This window comes from Aptenodytes forsteri, unplaced genomic scaffold (assembly GCF_000699145.1).
Source record: "Aptenodytes forsteri isolate BGI_AS27 unplaced genomic scaffold, ASM69914v1 Scaffold166, whole genome shotgun sequence".
NCBI classification, from domain to species: Eukaryota; Metazoa; Chordata; class Aves; order Sphenisciformes; family Spheniscidae; genus Aptenodytes; species Aptenodytes forsteri.
This window is the reverse complement of record NW_008796110.1, coordinates 6,075,672-6,102,185: the sequence shown is the minus strand read 5'-3', so window position 1 is coordinate 6,102,185 and position 26,514 is coordinate 6,075,672. Positions and strand designations below refer to the sequence as shown.

The following is a 26,514-nucleotide window of genomic DNA, read 5'->3' as shown; positions in this document are numbered from 1 at the left end:
GCCTGTTGTGACAGGACAAGGGGGAATGGCTTTAAACTAAAGGGAGGTAGATTTAGACTAGATCTAAGGAAGAAATGTTTTACACTGAGGGTGGTGAAACACTGGCACAGGTTGCCCAGAGAGGTGGTGGATGCCCCATCCCTGGAAACATTCAAGGTCAGGTTGGACGGGGCTCTGAGCAACCTGATCTAGTTGAAGATGTCCCTGCCTGTGGCAGGGAGGTTGGACTAGATGACCTTTAGAGGTCCCTTCCAACCCAAACTATTCTATGATTCTATACAGTTCTGGGAGTGCCAACTGGAAGGGGTGGCCAGAAGCACTGGAACCTGATGAATTCCAAGAGAAGTATCTGCACAGACGTCACACTGATTTGTAACATCCTTACAGAAAACAAAAGGAAAATAACTCAAGAGAGCAGAATTGGGCAAAACAGGCACCCAGTATGTTGGTAATTTGTACATAAGCCTCTTGGGTGATAAGAATATCTCCTAGAAAGAGAAGAGTCTAGACACACCAGTGTGCTTGGAGTTTGTACTAGTCCTAGAAGCCTCTCCAGCCCAAGCACAGCAGGGGGTGGTCAATCTCTCAGACAGATGGGACTGCTCCTACACCATTTCCATAAAGGTACGCTTACCAGATTTCTTCTGTCACTTCATCAATGTTCATTCCGGTCACAAACTGCAACATGCATGCAGCTTCCTACCATACAACTTGATACATGTGATCACTCCCACCACATAACACTGACACCACAATTTTGCTTAAAAGATAGACTAAGTATTTAGTGGATGCAGGAGAGCTGTGATGCCTTTCCTGAAGGATACCACACAACACAGACTGAACAAGGTTTTGTGGTCGACTGTATCTGCATGAAAGCTGGATAAAAGCAGACCTGTCAGCAGCCAGAGTTTTGTAGTGGCCTTCTAAACATGCAATTCACATTCTCTGTTCAGAGTATGTAGGTGTCAGTGTTTTGGATTCTGTTTCAGAGTCCAGACACTTTAAGATTAGGTGTCATACTGCTATAATCGAAAGCAACCCGAACTCCTCTTCAGTCTTGCCCATCATGGTCAGCAGTAAAGTTTTCAGCAGCAGCTATTGGAGTCCAAAGTCTCAGTCTTTAGATAAGATTTTAGGATCTTTGGAGCCCATAAGATTTCTTTTCCATAGGGTTTTTAATCAATCTTGAAATTTCTGTATGATGGGCACAGAACAAGGAAAAAGGCAGGAAAGATGAAAGGCAATGATGTTCTTCCATCTGCAAAATTCCAGTTCTTATGGTGTCAGTAACTCTAAGCCACTGGAAAAAATAATTCAAAAACATAAACTAAAAAAAAAAAAAAGATAAGGACTTATCCTATTAGCTGTTGCAAGTAAAATTTCTTCTCTTCTTGGAGCAGTAATTCATGAGTCTATTTTCTGTATTACTGGCTTCTGTCAACATTGTGAAAGAGGGATGACTCCTCATTGTCAAGACTTTTTCACTTTTAGCACAGGGAGAAATTTAGTTAAAACACTGGTAGAACCCTAGTCTGAAGCTTCTAAAGAGCCTGTCATTTAAAAAATAAGTACATAGAAAATTCACAGAGTAAATTAAGTTCCAGTATTTTTGCCAGTCATTTATTAGCAGCATGTCTTTTTATTAATGGATACCTGCAGTGGGGTTAGATGAATCTGGCTTCGTGCCTAACATACAAATAACACAGAAATCCCTGTGCATACAAAAGGTGCCCCCCCCACTTTTACTCTACCTGTTCTCTAGCTAGCTTTGAAAGATGATTTTTAGTGTTCTTTCCAATTAGCCTTTACATCACCTCTCTTCTGAGATTTCCCTCCTCAAATTGTCTTACATAATGACTTTTTGCAGATTACAGTGCAAAGCAGCTACTCTTCTATGCAGAAAACATAAGAACACCACTACTGTTGACCCAAAAATAGATTTTAAGAAGTTATTACATGTGCAAGATACCGTACCTGTTTTCCAGAGTTATGAAATAAACTTGTGAAAGGTGGCATTCAACCCTTTTAGAGTTAGAAATATTTGTGCCACAGGAATGATGATGTTTTGCTGAAGCAATTTAATTTGCTTAAACCCAAATTGAAACATAAAAGTTTGAAAGAAATTTTCACATGTACTTCTTAACACCTGATCTTCAAGATAACACATGGGTAAAAAAAACAACATGTGACCCAAATGAATAAAGACACACAGGAAAAATAGCTGACATGAAACGAGCTATGAAAAGGCAGTCTTCCTTTCTGTGTTTGTAATTTTATAACATACTGGTCCACAATGGGGCTACATTTCACATTACTATGTCATACAGACAAAACCAAAACTCATGTTTTAACTGAACAACTTTTAACAATCCTCTATGCGTCTTACAAAACCACTATCACTGCAAAATAAAGGGCAAAAGAGGACCTGTTGTTGCATTGCGAATACATGAGAGAGAGGAGAAGGGTGAGAGGAGGAAGGGAGAGATATTTTTCCTAGAGAGAAGTTTAATCTCTATCATTGTCAAAAGAACAATGGTACTTTTTTTTTTTTTTACCTAAAACAAGGATGCCAAAGCACCTGGAGCTATTTGTATTCCATACTTAGAAGTCACAATAATTTAAAAAATTATTTCCGATAACCTACTTCACTTGCCTACGTATCTGTTCACCTCTCTCTGGTTTATATTTTCAATAGCTGATTTAGAAACTCTGAAACCTGAACGGGGAATTGTTTCTCATCTCATTAACACATATGCAAATCAATAAACGTTAGAACAACGAATGTAAAACACCATTAAGGTCATATATCCTCCCTCCAATATATAGTGGACCAGCTAGCTGCTTCACTTTTAACCTTGTTTCCAAAGAAAAGAGAATTCCTGGCAACATGCTGACATTGTCATTTCCTCCCACCTTGTCTCTCTTCCCCACTTCCTTCCCCTACCTCTGAACCTGCTGGTCAGTTTCCATGAAACAGGAGGGGGAGGCCTCAGAGGAATGTGTTTGCTACATGTTTCAAAACAACTGCCAGACAGATAGAGAAAAGCCAGGCAAGTAATAATTCCTGCTAAAGTGCAGCTACAGCATGAGCCCAAGAATTACTCTTTCTGTCTCACCTGCAGCTCCTGGACAGCTTAGCTTCCAGATCCCTAGCTTGGAATCAGCCACAGCACATGCTCAGAGAACCAGGAATATCAGGAAGGGTTTTTTTGAGAAATTGGAAGGAAAGCAAACTTGAGGACTGCCTGAAAAGGGGAGATGACAACAGGTACGGTGGAGGAAGTCTACATCATGGAAGGGTATTTACAGTGTTGAATGGCAGACTAGAGCAGGGAGCACACACATGCATAGAAGCATATTTCAGTAGACCTTCTGCTCCCAGAACACCTTGCTAGAACCATTAATTTAATATTAGGAAAAAAATTTGCAAGTACAATGTGTCTGTCCATAAAAGAACACTACAAAAAGACTGTTATGAATACCTTCAATATCCTCTGCATCTCCTAAACCAAATTCCTCCAATAGATCTGCAAAACAAATAAGTCATATACTTCATTAAATACTCCTATCCAGAAAGATTATGAAGCAAAACCCAGAACCGCATGAAATGAATATTACCTGATTTCTGCTGCCTTCTTTTAGGAGAGGTTTCATTCATTTCCAAAACAGATTCGGGAGTCTTCAGCTATGAAAGACACAATCCAATGATAAAAAAACAAATTAAAAGTAACTACATACTATTTAATGAGCAGAACAAGTAGTCAGTCTGACATGAACAAATACTTACCTGGGAATTGTTTGGTTTCTCTGAAAAGCCTAGAGGTGAAAAATATTTTGGGAAGTGTTATTTTATTTAATTGAAGGTATCTTTTACTCCATTCAACATCAGTAGTTTCTACAACTAAGTATTAGTTGCAAGCATTATTTCACTGAAAGTACGATGCCTAACATTCAGTTTACCTCATCATACAGCATTTGTATCAGTACACAAGAAATGGACAATGCATACTTCCCATCGTGCACCTTGGATTTAAAAAAATAATAATCACAGAACTAGGACAATTCATGTGAAGCAATAAGGTCATGCTCGTTAATAGAACAAGATCAAACTATTTAGTCCTTTTGAGGAGCTGAATCCTGCTTTCTAAAAGGATTATTTCAAAAGCCAAAGATGGTCTACTGTAATGAATGATCATAAAACAGTCCACAAGCACTATAACTGTGATTATCCTACAAGTGTTTAATGTTGAGGAGCATTTTCCTTTCCATTGATGGGACAGAGAAAGCATGGGTGCAGACACAGAAACCTCATACACGTGTCATTTGATGAGGTAAAATCAAGCTAGTTCTCAACAAATTGTTCTGGTTTAGCTTGCAAGGATACAAAAGAAACAAATGTTGTTTGGTTGAATCTCCATTTATAGCATTGTTCCAAATACTACTTTTTTTTTTTTTAGATTTTTGTCCAACATTAAATCATTTCCAAACCCACACAATCTACTGGCCCACCTATATTTCTCAAATCCTCTGCTTTAGTCATCTTACAGTTTGAGTCCTCTCATGAAAGAAGTATATGAAATGTTACTAAGAATGGCTCCACAGCAAAATTTTTATATTTAAAAAAAAAAAAAAATCATTGAAAAACAAAATTTGATTTCATTTCCAAACCCACACAATCTACTGGCCCACCTATATTTCTCAAATCCTCTGCTTTAGTCATCTTACAGTTTGAGTCCTCTCATGAAAGAAGTATATGAAATGTTACTAAGAATGGCTCCACAGCAAAATTTTTATATTTAAAAAAAAAAAAAAATCATTGAAAAACAAACAGTATTTGATTTCAGTAAACTTGGTGGCCTAGCAGTACTGAAATACCTTAGAAATATTACCATAATTGCCTTTTACCCCCTTTTCACACTGATTTTAAAGTTATCTTAGTAAAATCATACAAAGCAGACTTCCATGACAACTACTCAACAAGTAGATTTACAAGCTCCCGGGAGCTTGTAAAGTTTTACTTCCAGCTTACTAAACTAAAACTGGATTAGCTTCTTCAGCTATTCTATTGTACCTATACTACAAGCAGGATTGACAAGCCATTTGTTAGAGGAGAAATCCTTCAGAAAAGAGTTCTACCCCAACAGCAAAACTTCCCTGCCATCCTGTGCTCAAGATGCTCTAGAGACAGTATCATAAACTACAGGCAGAAACCCTTAGCAACAAAACCTGAACTTTTAGTCACATTTTAGCTTCTAGGCAAAGCACAACAGAAAGCTATCAGGAATTAAGCTAGGAAAAAAACAAAGCTTAGCCAGATCATAGCTTTCTTTTGCTACATTATCATCCAAGAATATTTAAATGTTCAGACATGTCAGTCCTAAACCACATACACTTTCATCACTATGCAACAAGAACCTGAACCCCCCAAAATACAAACACATCCAAAGAACACACATAATGCAAACAAGACAACTTCCTTTACAAACTGGCCAGCAAGTGCTATGATAACTGGTGTTAATTAACAAATACTAAGCACTTCATTGCTATAATGCACACCCACATCATAACAGCATTCCTAAGATAGACACTGATAGAAGTTCACTTTAGCCTATAAATGCTTACAGACAAGCATTTAGTCCACCATGAAGTTACCATTGTCGTGTTCCCCTGAAACAATCTGTGAGCATGCTCCATGTCTGTCTGCAGCTGGGAGCAACACACCAGTCGAAACTTTTCTCGGACTTCCAGAATCCGTCTGTATAATCTAAAACACATGCATGAGAATTGGTACAAATGCATTTTCAACTCATTTCTATGCAAAAAGCTCCTGCTAAGCCAACTTGCATAGCATGGTATCAAGTATATCAGAGATACAAAAACCTTCAATAAGACCCTTGGAAAGGACACATCAAAACATAGTATATTGGAAAATCACAGTAGTTGTGTGTGTTTTCAGATCTTAGGCAAAAACCTCACAACTTATCTAAACTATTCTGTCATGCTGATAAACCTTGACAAACTGGACAGCCACAAGAGAATTAACATGGTGACTGAAGATGCAGGTTGTGAACCAATAACTGCAGGTCTGTGGTGATCCAACATTTGTACTGAACTTGTACCTGGCATTCAGGTTTGTGCATGTATCCTGCAGTAGTGAGTGAACACATCGCTGTTCCCAATCGCAAGGGCAATTTGGGTTGAACAAAGACTAGCAAGGCAAAGCTTACAGAAACTAAGGCTACCTAAAAAAAAATAAAAATAAAATTTTAGTCTTATGTTTTTAAGGAGGGGGTGGGGAAGAGTTCGTTTTTCCTCACAAGAAAAGCCAGAGGGGATTAGCTACAGACCCTGCTTATTTTCTTCTAGACCATTAGACAAGGAAGAACTAAAAGAGCAAATGCAGCCAGCATGTGTGGTATCTCTGTTGAACATGACTTTCAAAGAGGGCTGAAGTACACCTACAAAAGGTAGAGAGGATCTGTTCAGAAGCAGCTAAGCGCCTAAGTTGTAGACCCTAAGGGCAACCACTGACCAGGTCAGCAGAATAAAGCTGTATGGTGAAAAAGCAACAATCCTGCCAGCCCCTGTGAAAAGTTCGGACTATTTTAAACAGCAAGAAACGTCACTGCTTTAATACTATACTAGAAGCCAAACTTAATGGCCAGTTGTTATGAGACCCAAGTTGTTAGCTTGACCTAACTTCATCCCAATCTGATGGGACTGATCAGCTGGCTTAGAGCAGAAGTATTTCAAGGGTCCCCAGTTACAAACATATGGCAGAAGCAGGAAAAGAGGAAATAAGCCTCATCAACGGTAGGGCCCAAGTCAAAAGCAAGCTCTCAAGTGCTTCTGGATCTTACTCCTCCCCTCCTCTCCCACCTCAGATGGAAAACCCCGTGTCCTTCACAGAAAGTACCTCAGAATCCCAGGGAGATTCAGCATCTTCCTCTTCCTCTGCTCCCACTGCTGGCAGGGCACCTACAAACAAGATAAGTGAGACACAGTGTTTATATTTCACTCTGCTTTTCCCCATCAGTCAAGCCCTGAATCCAAAAGATGTGCAGTGGTTCTACTGCTGAGGACAAACTAAGAAGTGAGTGTTATTCAACGGTTTCTTCATACCCAGCCACATCATGATATTTCCTTTACATCGCCACCTCCTCTTGCCTCCTTTCCAGCAGAAGATGGCTATGTACCACAGCAGACACAGCTACAAGCAACACCCAACACATGTTTGGTTAACATTAAGGAAGAGACTCCAGCACCCTGCAGTCCTGTGGTATACAGAGTTTAGGTCACCAGCTCTCCAGACTACAGCTCCAGAATTTGGCATTTACTACCACTTTCCACAGTATAGGAGGTACCGTAGAAACACTATCCAAAACATCCTCACACTAACATCACTAAAATCACCAAGAAACAATGCTCCTTTTGTAGTGCTACCAGGAAAGCTCTTCCTTGTCAGAGAGTTGCTACCCTGCACCTACCCATAAGCTAGACACCTAAGCATTGCCATTTAAACATAGAGTAGAGGCTCACAGCTCAAACACTCACCCCAAACACACAAAAGCCGTTTTATCTCAGCGCGTTAACATCCAAATCTCTTCTCTACCAGACGAACGTAAGGCTCAGTCTCAGTGGGTTCCTGGCCAGATTAGACTATCTTCATTTCTCTGTTTTAAGCTACTCCATTAAGTAAAACTGATTCAGGATTCACTCGTGTGGAGACATGAACACAAAGAAGGGGGAAGGAGCTGGAGAGCAGTGAGGACACCCACCCCAGAAGAGGGCAACTGCTGGTTCCAGCCTGGGCTCTGACTACTTACACTATGCCAAACTCATGCTTATGGTAAAATGCATAGAGACAGAAAAGCATGTATAGGTACAACACTTGAATACAGCAGGTTCTGCCAGACCCCCTGTGTAGCATTTGATCAGCAGCTACACGTGCTCTGGTAACACCTACCACACCAAGCTACTCTCTGGAGACAGACAATGGAAATGGTGCCTTCGCCTCCTGCTCTGAGGCCTGAGGTGAGTACCAAAGTGCTCAGCTCTGACCGAGCTGGTAATGCTTTCAAGCACATGCAAGTGTGGCACTGGAGAGACCTTCTACATTTTAAAACTGGACAAGGTGAGGCACTGGAACAGAACAGCTTTCTCTCAGCTTGACTCAAATCTTTCCCAGGCTTCAGCCAAGAGTAATCACAGCTTTTCAATCCTACAGTATGGGCCAGAAAGGGGAATACTACTGTCACACCCAAGACACTCTAGTCCTCCTTCTCTTCTTCACCTGCGCATTTTGTTCAGAGCACTTCAGGGAGAACACAGCAACAAAAGCAAGAATAGCACTTGCTTCATATAGCATCGTTTGGAATCCGATGCCACAATTTCAGTTCTTCAAAAATGAATGAAAAGCTGCTTTCCTTTTCTGCCAGTGCCCACTAGGATTCAGAGGCAAGGGCAAAATTTGCTATCTCAGAAGTCAATCACCATTTTAGTTCATTTACTGTGCATTAATATTTATAGAGGAAGAATTTGGATCAGTATTTCCTAACTCATTTCTCTCACCAGCATTGTCTTTTGAAGCATTGTGGACTTGATGGCTATCATTACAAATAGAATTTTTCACACCCTCAACAACTGCAGTTTGTAGCTCTTCACCAGTGTCTTCCTTCTGCTCCTCCTCCTCCTCCTCTTCTTCCCGTTCAGGTGATTCTTCCTAAAAAGAGATCGACCAAAACAGCTGGAAAGAACAGAAACAAGCATCTTCTTCGCCATCCATTGCCAACTTGAAAAAAACTTTTCTTGTGTAAGACAAAAGGGAAACTTTGTTGAGCTTTGTTTTACAAGGCCTTCAGTTTTTCCAAGGGAATCTATATGAGTAGACAGCAATGTCTAATGTCGTAAGTCTCACTGCTGGTTCTGCAAAGCCCCTGAGAAGCACTTCCTCATGTCAGTCTAACTCTATCATTTAAGTTACATCATTCTGGAACACATTCCTTCTTTTCCTCTACTTTGCTCCACGGAAAATCACTAGCTTCCTGCTCTCAATCTTATTCAAACTTCTTTTTGTTTCCTCACTTTCAGCCATCACACCATGAACTTTACTAAATGGCACTAAATCTTCACAGATAAAATCTGTACATACAACTGAGAAAAATTTAATTGATTCCAGAAAAAGACTACTGGTTATTCTTTTTCCTGCAAAACCACTGTAACCAATAGAAAAAAATTATTGAAAACACTGCCTGATATTATTCTTATACCTAAGAAACTGCTTTGGCTAGGAGTAAGACATTTTCTAATATCAAAAAAGGATGATCAAAAGATGGATATATGTGAAGAATAAGTATTAACAGAAGTCCAGTTTACCGTTTGTTTCTTACCTATATTACCCTTAGAACATACCCTTGCGATTGAATCACCCCTACATACTTACTTTGGTGCTTGAGTGAAACGCTGCTCTTAAGTTTTCTTCATGCCTATTTAAGCGCAAGTTTTCACTTTCTTGTTTCACTGCTTCACAGACTTTATCATCTACTTCTTCATATTGCTCTTCTTCAGTATCTTCATCATCCACATGTTCAAGAACAACAGAATTCGGTCTTTGACTTTCAAGCTTTGGGTTTTTTGCTGCTGACCAAGAATTATCACCACTTTCAAAGCCATCACTGAAGCTTGACTTTTTCTCAAGACAACTATCTGAGAGAGGCTGAGGTATCTCTTTTTTCATTTCAGAGTCTGCAAAACAGGAGTCAGCACTTACGTGCAAGTTCTCCTGAATCACACTTTTCCTGTTCCAGCTTTCTTGTGTATCTTGCAAATTATTTAGATTTTGAAAGACAGCTTGTTTTGGTACTGACTTGCAAGATACTTCATTGTTCATTATCTTCGGAGACATGGCAGTTATATTTTCTTGCAATCTTTCATAACACCCGGTTATAAAAGACACAGGAGTATCAACAGATTCCTCCACCTTTTCATCAGGTTCTTTACTTACTTTATGATCATCATCACAGACATCTCCAGTTCCACACTGAGCTTCCCCTTCATAATTAGCATTATTAAAATACTCCAATTGCTGATTAATTTCCCCTTTAGGTTTAGGTTCTGTTTTCTCCCCCTGCTCCTTCTCCAGTATGTCATTAGACTGAGTTTCTTCATCTTCCAGATCTTCCTCCTCCTTTTCATCTTGAGCAAGATCTTCGTCCTCTTCTTCCTCTTCCTCCTCATAATCTTCATCATCATCTCCATCGTCAGTTTCATCATCATCTTCCTCCTCCTCCTCCAATTCTTCTTCCTCCAGGTTGCTTGCATCTGAGACATCTTTATTCAATAATCCTCCACAATCTCCTTTGTTCAGGTTTGCATCTGATGGGGTTCTTTTTTTGAGGCTTTTCTTTGGTGACTTAGGACTTTCAATTCTAGAACCATCACCATTATCTTGAAGCACAAGAAAAGGAAAAATGCATGTGAACAAAAGGAGTTACGTAAATAGCAACAGGCATATTACCAGATGAATGCACAGGAGAGGAGTCATCCGGGAATGTCTGGAAAAGGAGCCAGGTAAGGGATGGGCAGGATGAAGGAAGGACTTGACCAGGGACAAAGGCTTAGGAGGGGATTAATATCTTCATTTTAACGATATGACTTTTTTTTTTTTTCCTGAAATTACTAAGTGCTATGTTTTCAAAATGCTACTTTTCTCATTTACTAAAGAAAAAAAAATATAAAAAAAACCTACTTAGCAAGTCTACTTTTATATATCAGTATATCATGCAATCTTTTCCAAATAGCTTACTGTTTTTCCTGAACTGCTGGGAAGCATTCATTAGCAATGTCAAGTTTGGCTTCTGCAGCTTCTGTAAATAAAGATTTATTTAAGCAAAACCTTTTTTTTTTTTTTTTTTTTTTTTTTTTTTTTTTTTTTTAAAAACAGTAACAACAACAAATCCTTTGTTGACATCAAATCTTGAATGGTGAATATAATCAGGCTGTCCTTTTGATAGTGGTCAGGTGCTGCTCCATCCTATAGTTCTAACTACACAAACACTCCTCACATATGCAATTCAGTGAGTACTTCACCCCAAAACACTGTGCAGGTACCCATCCGCAAATTGTTTCCAAAGCTATGTTTACATGCATAACAGTTCTAAAAATCTGTTTTTAAAATTTGTAATACCTAAGTAAAATTCAGCTATATTTAAGATTACAGTTTCAGGATGCTTACTTGCAAATGTGCATAATGCAAGTAACTGTTAAGATCCCTAGACTTAATGCATAAATTAGTCCCTGCTAGTACATTTACCACAATATCCCTCAATTTCAAAATCATGCCAGAAAAATGCATCATTTCTATTTAAATCAGCGCAAGAAAACAAAATCATGTTAAAACTAAACATGCTTGCATCTCCAGCATTACAGAGTGGGTTTAACTACTACACTCAGGTTCCTCATCACTGCAGAATCCCAGTGCAACAGAATAGATGCTCCAGACATTACTGCAGAAGTTGATAACCCTTCAGAACATCAGTAAAAACAGTAGGTGCAAGAGCTTGTAGCTGACAAAAAGAATACTACCCGAGCATTCAAAAAAGAGGGAAAACATGCAATGTGAGATTACGTGCAAGCACAGAATGCCATCTCATATAAGAAAAAAGACGACCCATTTGAGTAACTCATCCATTGAGCGCTCTTGAGGACCCTTACGAGGAGGAAAAGAGAACTAGGTGATGAAGGATTTCAGTAGATCTTGATAAATAAATACCCTTTTTCTTTATCAGTTAGGATTCTATCACCAAATTTGCAGGAAATAACAACGTTTGGAGGAAAACAGAATAGGTTATAATAGTAACTTACAAACTTTTAGGGTCTGCAAATCTGACTCTAATGAACAAGAACAAATAAAACAATGTCGTTGTTTATCTCGTCACCTATTGCTCTTTTGCCCCAAACTACAAATCTACCGCATGGTCTGCCACAGCTACAGGTCTTTCAGGAAAAACTCACAGCAGAAGAAAGTCTGGCAGGCCAGAGACTGCTTCCAAGAAGAAAACAATATTGGCTGGAACTGCAGTTTCTTTCAGTCCCAGATAAAACTTGCCTTCAAATCACTTATTTTTACAGGACATTTTTCCTGTAAAGATACCATACCTTGGGGGTAAAATCGAGTTCTTCTTCCTCAGAAGTATGCCAGCTGTCATCACTCCCCTCTTTCTCAGAGCTTCTTAAAAAGCAAAGCAAAATGAGTACCGTGTCTCTCAAATCATTCCTCACGCAAGTGTTAAGTATTTTTAAAGTCTCACCTTATTGAGTCTCCTTGGGAAAAGTCATCTATTGCTGTTCAAACATTAATTGACATGTTGAAATTAGATTTGGCGTGCTAAAAATTAACCAGTACATATAAACATTTAACATGGACAACTCTACAGATCATAACAGAATGAAACGTTGGGTAGTCAATTCAACACAAGACAGCATGAATAAATGCGTTTCCAAAACAACTGCTTTTTCAAGCCAAACTGAAATTAAAAAAAAAAAAAAAAAGAAAACGAAAAAGACCAGAGTTATATCTCCTTTGGACTCTTATACCTAGAAGTTTAAGAAACATCTCTAAACTAAAAAAAAAAAAAAAAAAGCATAGCATGAATATGCTATGTTAGTAAACAGTTAACAAAATGGTGGTGGTTTAGCAAGACAGTAAGTAAATGAACCTACAAAGTACTCGTATTACACACACAAGTATACATCACATGCAGAGATTTTACTATTTTATGTAACATTATGTATAACATTATGCTATATACTACACTATCTGCTGCTCTACCCAGTTACAGATTATTCTGAAAAGGTAAAGAAAATCAAAAAAGCATAATCAAGATCTAGAACTTATCCTCAGGTAGAAGAATCACCAGCGGTTCTCTACACTGCACCAAAAAAGGGGCATAACCAGGGCATTCTATACTACACTGCAAGCTTTCACCAGTGTTATGAAGGCAACTTGCACGTAGGATCATAGGATAAATAAGGTCAGAAGGGACCTCAGGAAGTCTCTTAGCCACCCGCCTCCTCAAAGCGGGCTCAGCTATGAGGTCAGACAAGGTTGCTTAGGGCTTTATCCAGTCTGGTCTTGAACACTTCCAAGGAGGGAGACTGTACAACCACTCTGGTTTACTGTCCTTATCATGGTGAAGCTTCTCACACCCAGTTAGAAACTCTCTTGTTTGCATTTATGCCTCTTGTATCTCTGTCTCCTGTCACGCACCACTGGGAAGCACCTGGCTTTGTCTTCTCCTCATATGTACTGGAAGCTGCTGTTAGGTCCCATTCAAAGTCGCCTCTTCGCTAGGCTGAACGAGACCAGTTTCCTCAGCTTCTCCTCAAAGGGCAAGTACTCCTGCCCCTGACGAGTTTGATGGCCCTCCACTGAACTTGCTCACTGTTGAAAGACCAATCTCTCTTGCACTGGGGGCTCAAAATTATACCCAGGGAGCTGGACACAATCCAGTGAGTGCCAAGTAGGGGTGGACAATCACTTTCCTCAATCTCTTGGCTAGACTGCTCTTAATACAGCCCAGGACACTGTTGACCTTCTCAGTTGCCAGGGCACCTTGCTGGCTCATGCTCAGCTCACTCTGCCAAGACTCTCTGGGCTTTCTCAGCAAAGCAGCTCTCCAGCCAGGCAGTCCCAGCATGTTCTGTAGCAAGGGGTTGTTCCTTTCCATGTGCAGGACTTGGCATTTGCCCTTGCTGAATTTTGTAAGACGGGACTGACAGTCCGTTTCCCCAGCTTGTCAAGGTCCCTCTGAATGGCAGCGCCACCCTGAAGCATATCTACTGATCCCCCCAGTTTGGGGCCATTTGCAGACTCGATGAGAGTGCACTCTAGCACATCACTGAATGAAAATCTGTGATGATTCATTTCACTAATGAAATCTGAAGTCTAGGAATCCAGCCTGAAGAGTGCTAAAACCTCTCAACTATCAATAACTAAGATGAAATAAAAGGGCTCTTCAAATCCCAAGACAGAAGGGAAAAAACCCAAACAAATATAACCTCCACATAGTAGCTATTTCAGCATTCCTCAGTTCTCAACAACTAATTCTTGTTAACTATCGTAACAAAATGTAGTTGCTTATAAACAGGAGACAGGTGACCTTCCATGAAGTCACATGATGACAACCAAACCGAGGTCTTGGACAAAATCATTAAAGGGAAAAGAAAACAAAGGCATACCATGCCTGAAGACATCTCTTCTACTATCAGTAAACCACAAATGAGCATGGAAATTTTGTCTGTCTTAAAAACAGGGTTTATGTGGGAACTTTGATGAGTACAACTCCTGACCTGAACAGGGCTTTCAGACAATGAAATACAGTATACATGTTCAGTGTAGACATGTCATGCAGACAAAACCTAGAGGCTGACACTTCCAGTGCGAGGACAAGCTAAAACAGTTAAAATACCAACACAGTCTCTGATTTTTAATGTTTCCTATTACAAACACATGCCATTTATAAAAATATTAATTAGTTTTATATACCGCAGTTTTCTGTTAACTCATTCAGTACCCGCAGTCTAATCTACCTGCTAACCTCCCAAGCTGAATGAAAACCTGTCTCTCAGAACTGGGTGGATAGGGTGGAGCAATCAGTTATAACTCGACAGGTGACTTCAGTTATATTTTCAATTAGTACAGTTATAATTAATCAAACCAGCTGAGTAAGTTACCTGAACTTTTGTTTTCAATGTATAGTAACTTTAAGCAAAGACCAAAACCAGGTCACATTATCCTTTAGAAGGCAATAGAGGAAGTTTATGAGCTAGCTTTCAGACAGACCTTGATGCCCTACCATAGAGATAGGATCTAGAAAAGCAGTCTCTGGGGATTGCTTGTTTCCACTTTAATTGAAGTCCATTTCTATTTTGGAGCAACAGAACATATTTAAAAAAAAAAAATTTACTATCACTAATGACACAAAGCAAACACTCAATTCAATAATAAAGGACTCATGCAAAACATGCAAACAAATAAAAAGCGCCCAAAGCCTGCTCTCAAATCTAATTTATAAAACCAAACCCATCAAAATAGGGTCCTCCAGGATAAAAAACATCATAGATGTGTTAGCATTTGTGTATCATACAACATGTTTCATATTTGAAATGCTACTGTACAGAATACCTTTCCTTGATTTTCCTGTTCTTGATGTCTGGTTAGGAGATTGTTGCATTCCTATATCCATTTAGGAAAAGGCATGGAAAGGACAGACGAAACAATGACATCAGAACAATTTTGAATTCCCAGAAATTTGGAAAACATAAGCAGCACATCAACAAAGCTATAGCAATGGGAGAATGTACTGTGACTATCAGTCTACTCTACAGCTGTAAATGCTAGAAACAAAAAAACAATTACTATCTACAGAACTCATCTCTCAGGGGACAGTGTCAAATGGCCTAACTTAATTTACTTGCTCCATGTAAAATACCCATATTCCAATATTTTGAAATACTACAGCAGATTATCAGAAATTTACTCTACTGACAACTTTATATTGGCAACTTGCTAGTCCTCATCTAGCACAGACTGCAAATGCAATTCCTTCATATTTGTAGAGTGCTTTATACATACAGCACACTTAAAATCCCTCCCTCTAAGCAACCCAAAAATCCTTAGGTGCCAAAAACTAAAACTTTGGAGATACACTATCCAGAAATTTTGAAGGAAATCTTGGCTCCACCACCACACAACTTCTAACCATTATGTTATTTACACTCGCTCATCTCAAGTTACAGTTTTAGCATGCTTGTTATCCCTCACTAAAAAAAACAACCCAGAAATTTGTTGCCTTAAACCAGCTCACCTGAAAAGTTGTGTCAGTTGGTGCCTGATGCAAGCATAGGCCCCTCCTACTTCAGTCTGAAGGTAGGAGAGTCCTGCTTACATTGATTAGACCATGCTCAACTGTTCACATACAGAAGCTATGCCACCAGCCACAACACAGACGTGACAAGCAATCAGAATGAATACCCTGTTCCCCCAGCGCTATAGGGCAGGCCACAACTGGACCAAAATGGGTGCATTGACTGGTGTCATGCATGTGTGTTTGTGTGCGTATGCATGCCTGTGTGTTGGGGAACAGAAGTTTTAGAATATAAATCACTATCCATCTGCTCTACCCATCCTACTCTGTAAAATTTTCTATTTTAAGTCAATGAATGGTGTGGTTCTGTTATTGCAGCTACCCGACACCAAATTTCTTCATGACAAGGCCATAACATTTGTCTCAGAGCAGAAGGGAGTCCTGCTTATATTGATTTTACCACAAATGCACGGAATGGATGCGGCAAAAGGACTTCTATCAAAAACATACATTTAAAGAGTTAAGAACAGACCTCAAGATGGTTTCTCATCCCTTCTCCATTTCTCAGTTTTCTTAAAAGATGATACAGGACAACTTTTCCTGACCTCAGGAGATGTAAATCACACTGAAGTACTAATTTCTTTTCCAAGAGCTCTACGATGAAAACCCAACAGTTTCTGTAGGGACTCAGGAAACACTGAAGGAACAATACACTAATATGTAGTGCAGTAGCCAAAAAAAAAGCTGGCACTGCAGACATACTAGAAATCTGAATCCTTGCCTCTGGAAAAATTGCATAATTATTATTTTTTGCCAAAGAAATTCCAACTTTGAATCTAAAAAGTCTGTCATTCAATATACTAGGGCTGGAAGCCTATCATTTGGAGGTTTTTGCAAACCTGTCCGTGATTAATAAGAAGGTTCATGTTCTGACAAAAAGTAAACATTCAAAGAAGCACAAGCCAAGTTCTTAAATATGCTGACTTGCTCATTAGAGGAGAATATTTTGAAGAATGTTCAAAAAGTGCAAAAGCAGCAAAAGGAATAAGGACAACATTGAAGATCCCAGAAAAATTGTACAGAAGAGCAAAAGAAAAGAAAAGAATTCCAAAGTGGGTGCTTCTCTTGTCTCTCAAGATCATCCCAGCTTTTCCTCTAAGAGAGGCTTCAAAGCCTGTTACTGCAGCATATCAAAGGGATTCTCATGATGCAGGACCTGTGCTTTGTGGGTGCAAGCCAGAGACTGCAGAATTAATGCCAATAAATGTTCCCTATATGCTACTAATCTCTCTCGCTCAATGCTGGTGTCATCTTTTAAGAGACTGAGCACAAGGAGAAAAGGTTTCACACTACTCAGAAGAAAAACAAGCCCTACTAGAAACAGACTGAGAACAGAGCATACTCTTTCTCCTCCCAAGTCCTTAACCTACATAACAACATTCTCTTCACGCTTACTATGCCTCTTCAAATGAAGATAAGAAGTAAAGATTTCCCATTATATTGGGGACTTATATTAGTAGTATTATAATTTTCAAGGAATGAGGCAAATTATTTGGTTCAAGAACCCATATTTCCCTGAGGGTATGTCAGTTTTGGAATCACACAACAGTATTATTCTTCAAGCCACGTATTTTAAAATAACCCAGGCCTGTCAGCCATTACAACGTGGTACCACAGAAATTATCTACATGCACAGGAGGCAGTAACAGAGAGTGCTGTTTGGGTGAAAGCAGCATTTTGCTGATTAAACTACCTGTACCAAGCCCTTTCAAAAAAAAAAAAAAAAAAAAATCTTCCTTCAATCTATTCAGAAACTTTACAAATCTCCAACTAGATCAAAGCAACTGTTCCCAAGTCAAAAGAACAAAGTTTGGCTCTAAATTAAATTCCCATATCTGGGAAAAGTCAATGAGGAAAAATATCCCATGTTTTGCTCATATTTCTTGACATATTTAAAAAAGGAGTAATGAACTGCGTTTGAACACTGTCTGCTGCCCATTTGCCACATAGTTCTGATATAACATACTTAAAAAAGCAGACAGAATAAAACCTCCCACTGTAGGGCCCGAGATGTAAAGTACAAGACAAACAATTTCATTAATATTAAAATATTAATTTTCTAAGATTCCTCTAGGGCTATGTGAGCTCATAAGCATAGACTGGATTTTACAAACTCACCGAAGGAGTTAATTTTTTGATCACAAGGCAATTTAATTGTTTTTCTGGATCACAAGGTAATACGGATTTTTTAAAGTTTATTTAATAAAATTACTGAACATGGAAGAAAAGCGTTATTTTTATCATAAATCAAACTATGTCCAAGAAGATACAGTATACACAGACACTGCATTGCTGTTGCTAACAAGGTTACTTTTCCAAGACAATTTTTCCTAAATATGTCTCTACAGCACCTACATGGAAACAATTGTAACTGATGCTGAGAAATAAGATGAGTCACTAAAAGGAGCTTAGTGCAGTTGAAATTATTAATGTTAAAACAAAAGACACACAAACTCAGTGGAAATCAACAAGACATGTATCTCCCTGCTAACTCAGTCTGTTGCTTCCCAACTACAGAAAGATGAACAACTACTCAGGATGAACCTACTGCTTTTGCAATTGGATTTTCACAATCTGAATGGCCATCTGTAGGTAAAAGGATACACCTGAAAAGCAAAAACACTCTGGTCTAGTTCCTTCCCTGTCCCCCTTTTCTCTCTCTCTAGGAAAACCTATACAGGTGGGCTATCTGACAGACAGAAGGCAACAACCCTATATGTGGACATGTAGCACACAAATCACAACTGCCTTCACAGCCTGACAAGAAGCACCTCCAACCAGCAACAAATAAGCACATTCACACCTGTACCAAGCCCTTTCAAAAAAAAAAAAAAAAAAAAATCTTCCTTCAATCTATTCAGAAACTTTACAAATCTCCAACTAGATCAAAGCAACTGTTCCCAAGTCAAAAGAACAAAGTTTGGCTCTAAATTAAATTCCCATATCTGGGAAAAGTCAATGAGGAAAAATATCCCATGTTTTGCTCATATTTCTTGACATATTTAAAAAAGGAGTAATGAACTGCGTTTGAACACTGTCTGCTGCCCATTTGCCACATAGTTCTGATATAACATACTTAAAAAAGCAGACAGAATAAAACCTCCCACTGTAGGGCCCGAGATGTAAAGTACAAGACAAACAATTTCATTAATATTAAAATATTAATTTTCTAAGATTCCTCTAGGGCTATGTGAGCTCATAAGCATAGACTGGATTTTACAAACTCACCGAAGGAGTTAATTTTTTGATCACAAGGCAATTTAATTGTTTTTCTGGATCACAAGGTAATACGGATTTTTTAAAGTTTATTTAATAAAATTACTGAACATGGAAGAAAAGCGTTATTTTTATCATAAATCAAACTATGTCCAAGAAGATACAGTATACACAGACACTGCATTGCTGTTGCTAACAAGGTTACTTTTCCAAGACAATTTTTCCTAAATATGTCTCTACAGCACCTACATGGAAACAATTGTAACTGATGCTGAGAAATAAGATGAGTCACTAAAAGGAGCTTAGTGCAGTTGAAATTATTAATGTTAAAACAAAAGACACACAAACTCAGTGGAAATCAACAAGACATGTATCTCCCTGCTAACTCAGTCTGTTGCTTCCCAACTACAGAAAGATGAACAACTACTCAGGATGAACCTACTGCTTTTGCAATTGGATTTTCACAATCTGAATGGCCATCTGTAGGTAAAAGGATACACCTGAAAAGCAAAAACACTCTGGTCTAGTTCCTTCCCTGTCCCCCTTTTCTCTCTCTCTAGGAAAACCTATACAGGTGGGCTATCTGACAGACAGAAGGCAACAACCCTATATGTGGACATGTAGCACACAAATCACAACTGCCTTCACAGCCTGACAAGAAGCACCTCCAACCAGCAACAAATAAGCACATTCACAAAACTTCTTGTGCTACTCCATGTGAGTCACTGGTGAACACAATAAGCTTTAACAATACAAACCACCTAAAGAAAAGGCCATAGTGATTTTCCTCATGAACTCCTCCATGGTTAAGGATCCTACCTCCTCTGTCCACAGCAGGTGCACCCAATGTAAAGCCAGCAGCTCCCGCCCGGTGTGGAGTGCTAAGTACCATGATGCCTTGTGCACCACCTGCAGAAGCTTCTCCTGCGTTTTCCCAGTCTGTGTATTCTGCCAGTTGTTTACTAAGACTATATAGAGAAAGAGAGGAAATATATTTGGTAAAAATAACAACATACTTGCATATACCATTTAACAGAATAGTTAAGAGCCACTTATTATCCATCCTACACATATTTATAGCCATATGAATTCATATACTCACATGTATTCGCTAAGGGTAATACACACAGCACTTATTGCATGATTATTACATACTTCAATATTCACTACAGTCATGTTCATTCTATAGACGCATATTCATACCTATGAAGTTATTAACTCCTGCTTGGTACATTATTTTCAGCCTAGCTTTTAAGTACACATAACCACCTTAGAGAAGGAACACCCACAGGTACAAAGCTATGCATAAGAGGAGTAAAACTCCTTAAGATTTTAACCAAAGAGGTATCAGTTGAGATCTCCTCTGAAACAAGAGACTGGTAGTTCCTGGTCATTGTAGTGGAAGTCAGTAAGGACAATGGTGCTGGTGTGGGGAGAGGGTTTACATGCATTTCAGTTTGCCAAGTTCCACCTCTGGATAACTGTAGGGTACAGACACTTTTTAGAGTTTATACTGGGCAGATGCGAGCTTAGCAACAAAACCTGAAACCTAACAGAGAATTCTGGGTGGAAGTTTTCCTCAATTTCCAAATTAACACTAGACACAGGAATGATACGTATCAGACGATGTCATTGAGCACAGCTTCAAGACAGGTCTCAACACGCCATTAAACCTTGGTGCTGTTACCAAAAATGTTCATAAGCCACACTGATAACTGACAACTTATTCTAACGATAAACTTAAATTTACCTAGAATATCCATGAATAACAGCATAATCCTCAGCTGTCCATCCATTAGTGTCTTTATGGGAAACATCAGCACCATACTGAAGAAGAACTTTTATCAAATTAAGCTCCCCACCAGAAGCAGCAGTCATAAGTGGAGTTCTGAAACATCCAAAATATGATATGAAATAGATCATTTTACACAGACACTTTAACTATTTTTATTCCTATTTGCTCTCCAAAAAAGTATTTTCCCCGCTATTTTAAAATGAATGGGAAAAAAAAAAAAGCAGTATTAAGAGCAACAATAAAATGCGACAGGGAGTCAAAACAATTAAATTCTTCAGACAAAGCTTCCACATAGACAACACTTACATACAAATTATGCTGCTATGCAGGAGGGTTTTTTCCAAATTGAGGCAATGCTGTTGAGCTAACGGCACGTTTCCTGCCAGAAGGACCACCACAGACAATGCTTCTTGCAATCCTCAATGCAAAAAGCATCCACTGAGGTATGACAGCAGCCAAGTGCAGACCTGCTTTCACAAGTCATGCAGAAATAGCTCCTTCTGTGTGGCTCCCTGTTTTTTTTTTCAGAGCTCATTCCCATGCCTCTCATCAATCCAACCTAAAGAATACTAGAGACACCCATGCAGAGTTTTGACAAACTCCTCACCTTTCACACTGATCTCGAGCATGCACATCAGCTCCTTTTTTAAGGAGAAACTCTACCATCTCTTCGTGATGTTCAGAGACAGCAAGAATAAGCGGGGTATATCCCTCCTGAAAGGACAGATAAATAAATCAAGTTAAAAAAATCAAAGTCAAAAAAGCCTTCAAGAGAAATATTAATGCAACTTTTTGAAAGAACTTCCTTAACAAATACAAAAATTTACCTTATTCTGGGCATCAATATTGGCATTATGTTCGAGCAACAGCCCTGCCACAGATGTATTAGGAGATAGGACAGCAAGGTGAAGGGCAGCGTTGCCGTCAGCATCTGCCAGATTCGGGTCAGCACCATGCTCTAGCAGAATAGCCACACATTTTTCTTGCTGGCACTGTACTGCCTGGGAACAACACACAAAAAAGGAAAAACTTCCAGCATTTACATTTCACTGTGTTACAATTCACCCCACTTCCCAATGCTGGAAAATAAGAGCACCTTCAAAGATTAGCTAACATATGCCTATTCCATGCTAATTACAATATGCATGTTTCTACACAGGTCTATGTAAAGAATCCTGCAAGTTACATATCATTTAGTGCATAATCAATAAGCCCCACTTGCAAGAACAAAACATATTCCACATACCTTCATCAGTGGTGATCTGTTATCATTGTCAAAAAGATTTAGCTTACACTTGTTTTCTACTAGATATGTAACAACATCCACGTGGCCATTTGCACAAGCAAGATGCAGAGGTGTCCTAAAAATTAAATATATTAAATTAGCACAGACAGACAACTAAAGAAATAATTTCAGGCCGAGATAAATGGATACGGCCACAAGTTTCACTTTGCAAAAAGCAAGCTTAAGAAAAGATTTCTAATTCCATTACCAGTAACAGCAGTTGCACACCAAATGCCTGAGGCTGGCTAGCAAAAACACTCCACAGCATCCACTTAGTAAGGTGACATTTCCTTCACTGTAGAACTGAATCTGCACAAACAGATTCCTGTGCCCAGGCCCTGGCCACTGCCTCTAGCCAGACTACACACATGCCACAGCAACAGAGACCAAAGCTTGGGAATCTGAGGACTGTGGCAAGTAAACCTTTAAGTTCTTCTATGATCATTCATGTGCCAGAAGTGTATCAGAGATGTAGGAGATGGGTTTTATAGCAAGAATATTAGTGTTTCCCTGCACTTGGAGAATTTCTGCTTTTTCTCTAGCTTGTTTACTACTGCAGCGAACACAAGAACACACTTGCACCAAAGCACCTCTGATAACATGTAGCAAACCAGACCACTGAACACTGTAATCCTGACTACAGGAAAGTAATGTTTGACCTTCCTGACATGTGTAACTATCATAGTCATAAAAAGCCTACTACAGAGAAAGTCCTCTCCAAGGAGGGAATACTGTGTTTCCACAATACATGACCAGCATAAGAAAATGAAACTTTTTTTTTTTCACACTAAAGCCTTGCCAGAAAGAAAAGGGCTCCTTCAATCCACAGAACTTCTTAGGTCTGATGTCAATCAACCAGCCTATTTGTACCCAAACACACAATCACCCAGAAAGTCCTTGCATGTGTTTCCTCCTAAATCACAGGCACAAAGCAGCGCAAGATTTGCTCTGTGCAGAAAGCAAAGTGCCTGCTGCTCCGCAGGACACCTGTCCCAACAGAGCAGGAGACAAGCTAGAAGATAGCCGGGACCTTCCTTCCTTGAAGGCAATGCAGTAAAAATCCTGCAGTTCCTCAAGAACTGAGGGGGATGCCAGCACGAGTTTTGAACCACATCACTGTGGGTAGGTCCTCCTCTGTATTTAGGAAAGCTCAACTAACCTTGCAATTGTTTTGGTACCTTGCTGAGAGACAGGAGCACAATGGCTCACTGGCTAGGTGGGAGTGGAAAGGGACAGGTACACAACTGCAGTGGCATGTGATGCAGAAACACAGCAATTTGTAATGCAGATACTCCTTGTTACAGGCAGCTGATGAGCCTCCTCCATGGCAACAAGGATGAAGACAAGAAAAACACACAAAACTTCAAAGAACTTGTAATGTCTTGCTACAGACAGGGAACAGACTGAAGCATCAGCAGAAGCGTCCCTCAGAAGCAACTACCACCACTTTTTGTGAAATTCCTGTGTAAGTATGCAGGATCTTTCACCTCTGAAGAAATGACTGACTGAGATTATCTGAAAGCTAACCAGAACTGGTTATGAAGGAGTCCACAATTATCTAAAAGCTGCTACTATCAAGCACTAGGAAACATGACAAACCTGAAGAAGTCACTATCAGCTTTGCAAACAGAAAAGCCTTCAGAAAACCTGCAGACTTGTTGCTGCCCTTCTCAACCAAACCTCTCAGTCTGCCAACAGGAAAGGAGATGGCTCTGCTCAGAACAAGGCCTGCTGAGCTCCACAGAAGATCTGCTTCAGGGAACAGGCTGGCAGAGAACATCAGAGTGTTCACAGTTGCCTGTACCCACAAGAGGCCTCCAGTAACACCAAAGCCATTCTGCCACCCAGCCCTGGGGACCCTGCCCAGATTCTGCTTCTCCTGCTGCTGCAATCCTATGCTGATCACCCATGGGGTAGAAGAGAACTACTGATGCCTGAGCAGCTGCAAAACAACCCTGCTGGGAGACCACAGGGAAACAGCAGGTTGGCAGCACACACCTCCAACAGCACTTGAGCCGATGACCCAGCAGCTACAAGCTAAGCAATGAAAAGCTCTAGAGTTCACTCTGACAGGCAGCTGACAGGGTAAATCTCTCTTAGCGATTAGCTTTGACCCAGGATTCATGACTAGCTGGCATCATGCCTACAGTGCTTCCAACTCTGTGCTGAGTTTTGCCCATCTCTTTCAGCAAGGCTGAAGGCTTTGCTAGACCACCTCCGAAAAGCAGCCTGCTCCTAACTGATGCTGTTCCAAGTGCATTTTTTGGGAGGTCCTGTGGGTTACAGGACCCACTTTATGGAAGGAGCCTGTAGGCGTGATACTTGCTACATCCCTGGTGCAGGATTTTGCTTTTGGAAATCCTGAGGAGTAGAACTGAGATATGAATATGAACAATGCACACATTTTAGCCATTACTACCCACATTTCCTATTCTTTGCATCTATTTCCAATGATATCAACTATTCCAGTCCCTGGAGGACACAATGAAGCTCTGAAACATAATTGCATCTAGTGGTCACTCACGACACGTATCACACCCACAAGCACTAAGATAGATGGGTCTGTAACCCTCACAGCTAGTATAGCGTACAGGGGCTGCAGCAAGCAGGCAGACTCTGTTCACTGAATTCCTCTCAGGTAAGCTTTTCAGCAGCTTTTCAGCACTGGGCATTGTCACAGCAAAACCATCGCAGTGCTCTATCGTACATACACTGCCTTATCTCTTGGTTTTTTTGCAGTGTGTTACTTTATTTGCCCAGTTATAACACTGATAATAGCATGGCACACAGAAGGAAACCTTTCCCGAGGAAACAAAGCTTTCTAGACAAGATGAACTTAAATGCAAAAACTAGCCAAATTTCATACCAGGGTCTGCTAAGACCTGATGACTAACTGAACCAGCCACAGTGAAAGAGAAGGTAGCAAGAAGAAAAAAAGAGAAACATTCAGCAGCCATTTCCATGAATGTCACTGGGCACCTTGACTCAGGCAGCTGGAGCATGCACAAAACGCGCTCAATCCACCTCAAACTGCATTCCCCATCTCCAGCTCCATAAACAAATACTGACTGGCAACACTCAGGCACACAACCCACATTACTAAAGTGCACGCTTACCGTGCTCTTCCTTTCTTCTCCCACAAATCTAGGTGTTTTTAGGTGTTTTCAGGGCAATAAGCTATCTGGCTGGCAAAAGTCCAGTCTTCAGGATAGACAGCCTAGGAAGCTGAGCCACTCTGATAAAACCAGCATGTCTTCAGAACATCATGAAGACTTTGACTCCGAGTCTTTTCAGAAAAGGCATTAAAGGGTTGACACATACAAGACCGCAAAACTTCAGCCGATTCCCTTATGCTTACGATGGATCACTAGGAGCTATACTGCAGAATAGGGCTTCTCCTTAAGATATAATTGCCAAGTACTTGCTGTGCTTGACTCAAAAACCCACACAATGACACCTGCCAGAAGAAGCAGCTTCTCCTGCCCAGATCTTCCAATGCAAGGTACTGATTAGCTGTACCAAAGCCTCAGAGCAAACAACTAAGTATCTGCCACCTAAAATCAGACTGATGCTTTGGCTGCAACATTACAGTCACAAAAGGCACATCAGACAACTATGCATGCAGCATCAATACACAACACGTTTATTCTTCGCTATAACTCTTTCCTAAGTGCAGTGCCTACCTTTCTTTAAGTTACTCCCTGTTAAAGCAGCGCAGCTTACTTAGCTTAACTACTAAACCTGCACGCTGAGCCCTCAACGATGCAGAGACGCATACGATTGCACCTTGACTTCAAAGCGTGGCTGGAGAATGGCCGTGAGGCTCCTCCTGCAACCCACCTTTGTCAGGCTGCTGCCAGCTCCCCTTCACTCCTGCGCCCCCAGGCAAGGAAATACGACTCCGGGAATGAGGGCACTGAGGAAGCCGGGCAAAAAGGGTAAGGCGACGCTAGGCCGAATTCAAGGGTTTCTGGCAGCACAAGCCTGGTTCCCACACCCAGCCGAGAGCTGAGCTCGGCTGCGGAGCCAGCCCGCCCGCTCCTCGCAGCGAGGCGGCCGTTCGCCCCCAGCACCGCTGAGCTGCCGGGGCTGCAGCTGCGGCCCGGGGCTCCTGGCGCTGCCGCGATCCCCCACCGCGCCTCAGCGCCTGGCCGGCGCTGCTCCCCCCGCTTACCGGTCCGCCTTGTCCCGCCCGTCAATGCCGTACTTCTTCAGTCCCTGCCGCACCTGGGCCAGGTCGCCGCTGGCGGCCGCGCGGGGCAGCTTGCCCAGGGCCCTCTGCCGGGGCTCGT

General features: G+C 40.5%; 1 protein-coding gene across 1 annotated transcript in view; it reads right to left on the bottom strand.

Moving 5' to 3' along the window:
• The window catches only part of ANKRD26 (ankyrin repeat domain 26), an 81,083-nt gene that overhangs the window by 42,914 nt on the left and 11,655 nt on the right, over positions 1–26,514 (bottom strand). The window contains exons 5-21 of the mRNA XM_019474042.1: positions 26,397–26,509; positions 22,184–22,298; positions 21,765–21,938; positions 21,545–21,651; positions 20,893–21,030; positions 19,962–20,110; positions 15,185–15,235; positions 12,309–12,342; positions 12,157–12,229; positions 10,805–10,865; positions 9,443–10,446; positions 8,572–8,722; positions 6,917–6,978; positions 5,653–5,764; positions 3,788–3,816; positions 3,619–3,685; positions 3,483–3,527 (exon numbers count right to left, since the gene is read on the bottom strand). Of these exons, the coding sequence (XP_019329587.1) occupies positions 3,483–3,527; positions 3,619–3,685; positions 3,788–3,816; positions 5,653–5,764; positions 6,917–6,978; positions 8,572–8,722; positions 9,443–10,446; positions 10,805–10,865; positions 12,157–12,229; positions 12,309–12,342; positions 15,185–15,235; positions 19,962–20,110; positions 20,893–21,030; positions 21,545–21,651; positions 21,765–21,938; positions 22,184–22,298; positions 26,397–26,509 (2,485 nt within the window). The remainder of the gene's footprint in view (positions 1–3,482; positions 3,528–3,618; positions 3,686–3,787; positions 3,817–5,652; positions 5,765–6,916; positions 6,979–8,571; positions 8,723–9,442; positions 10,447–10,804; positions 10,866–12,156; positions 12,230–12,308; positions 12,343–15,184; positions 15,236–19,961; positions 20,111–20,892; positions 21,031–21,544; positions 21,652–21,764; positions 21,939–22,183; positions 22,299–26,396; positions 26,510–26,514) is intronic.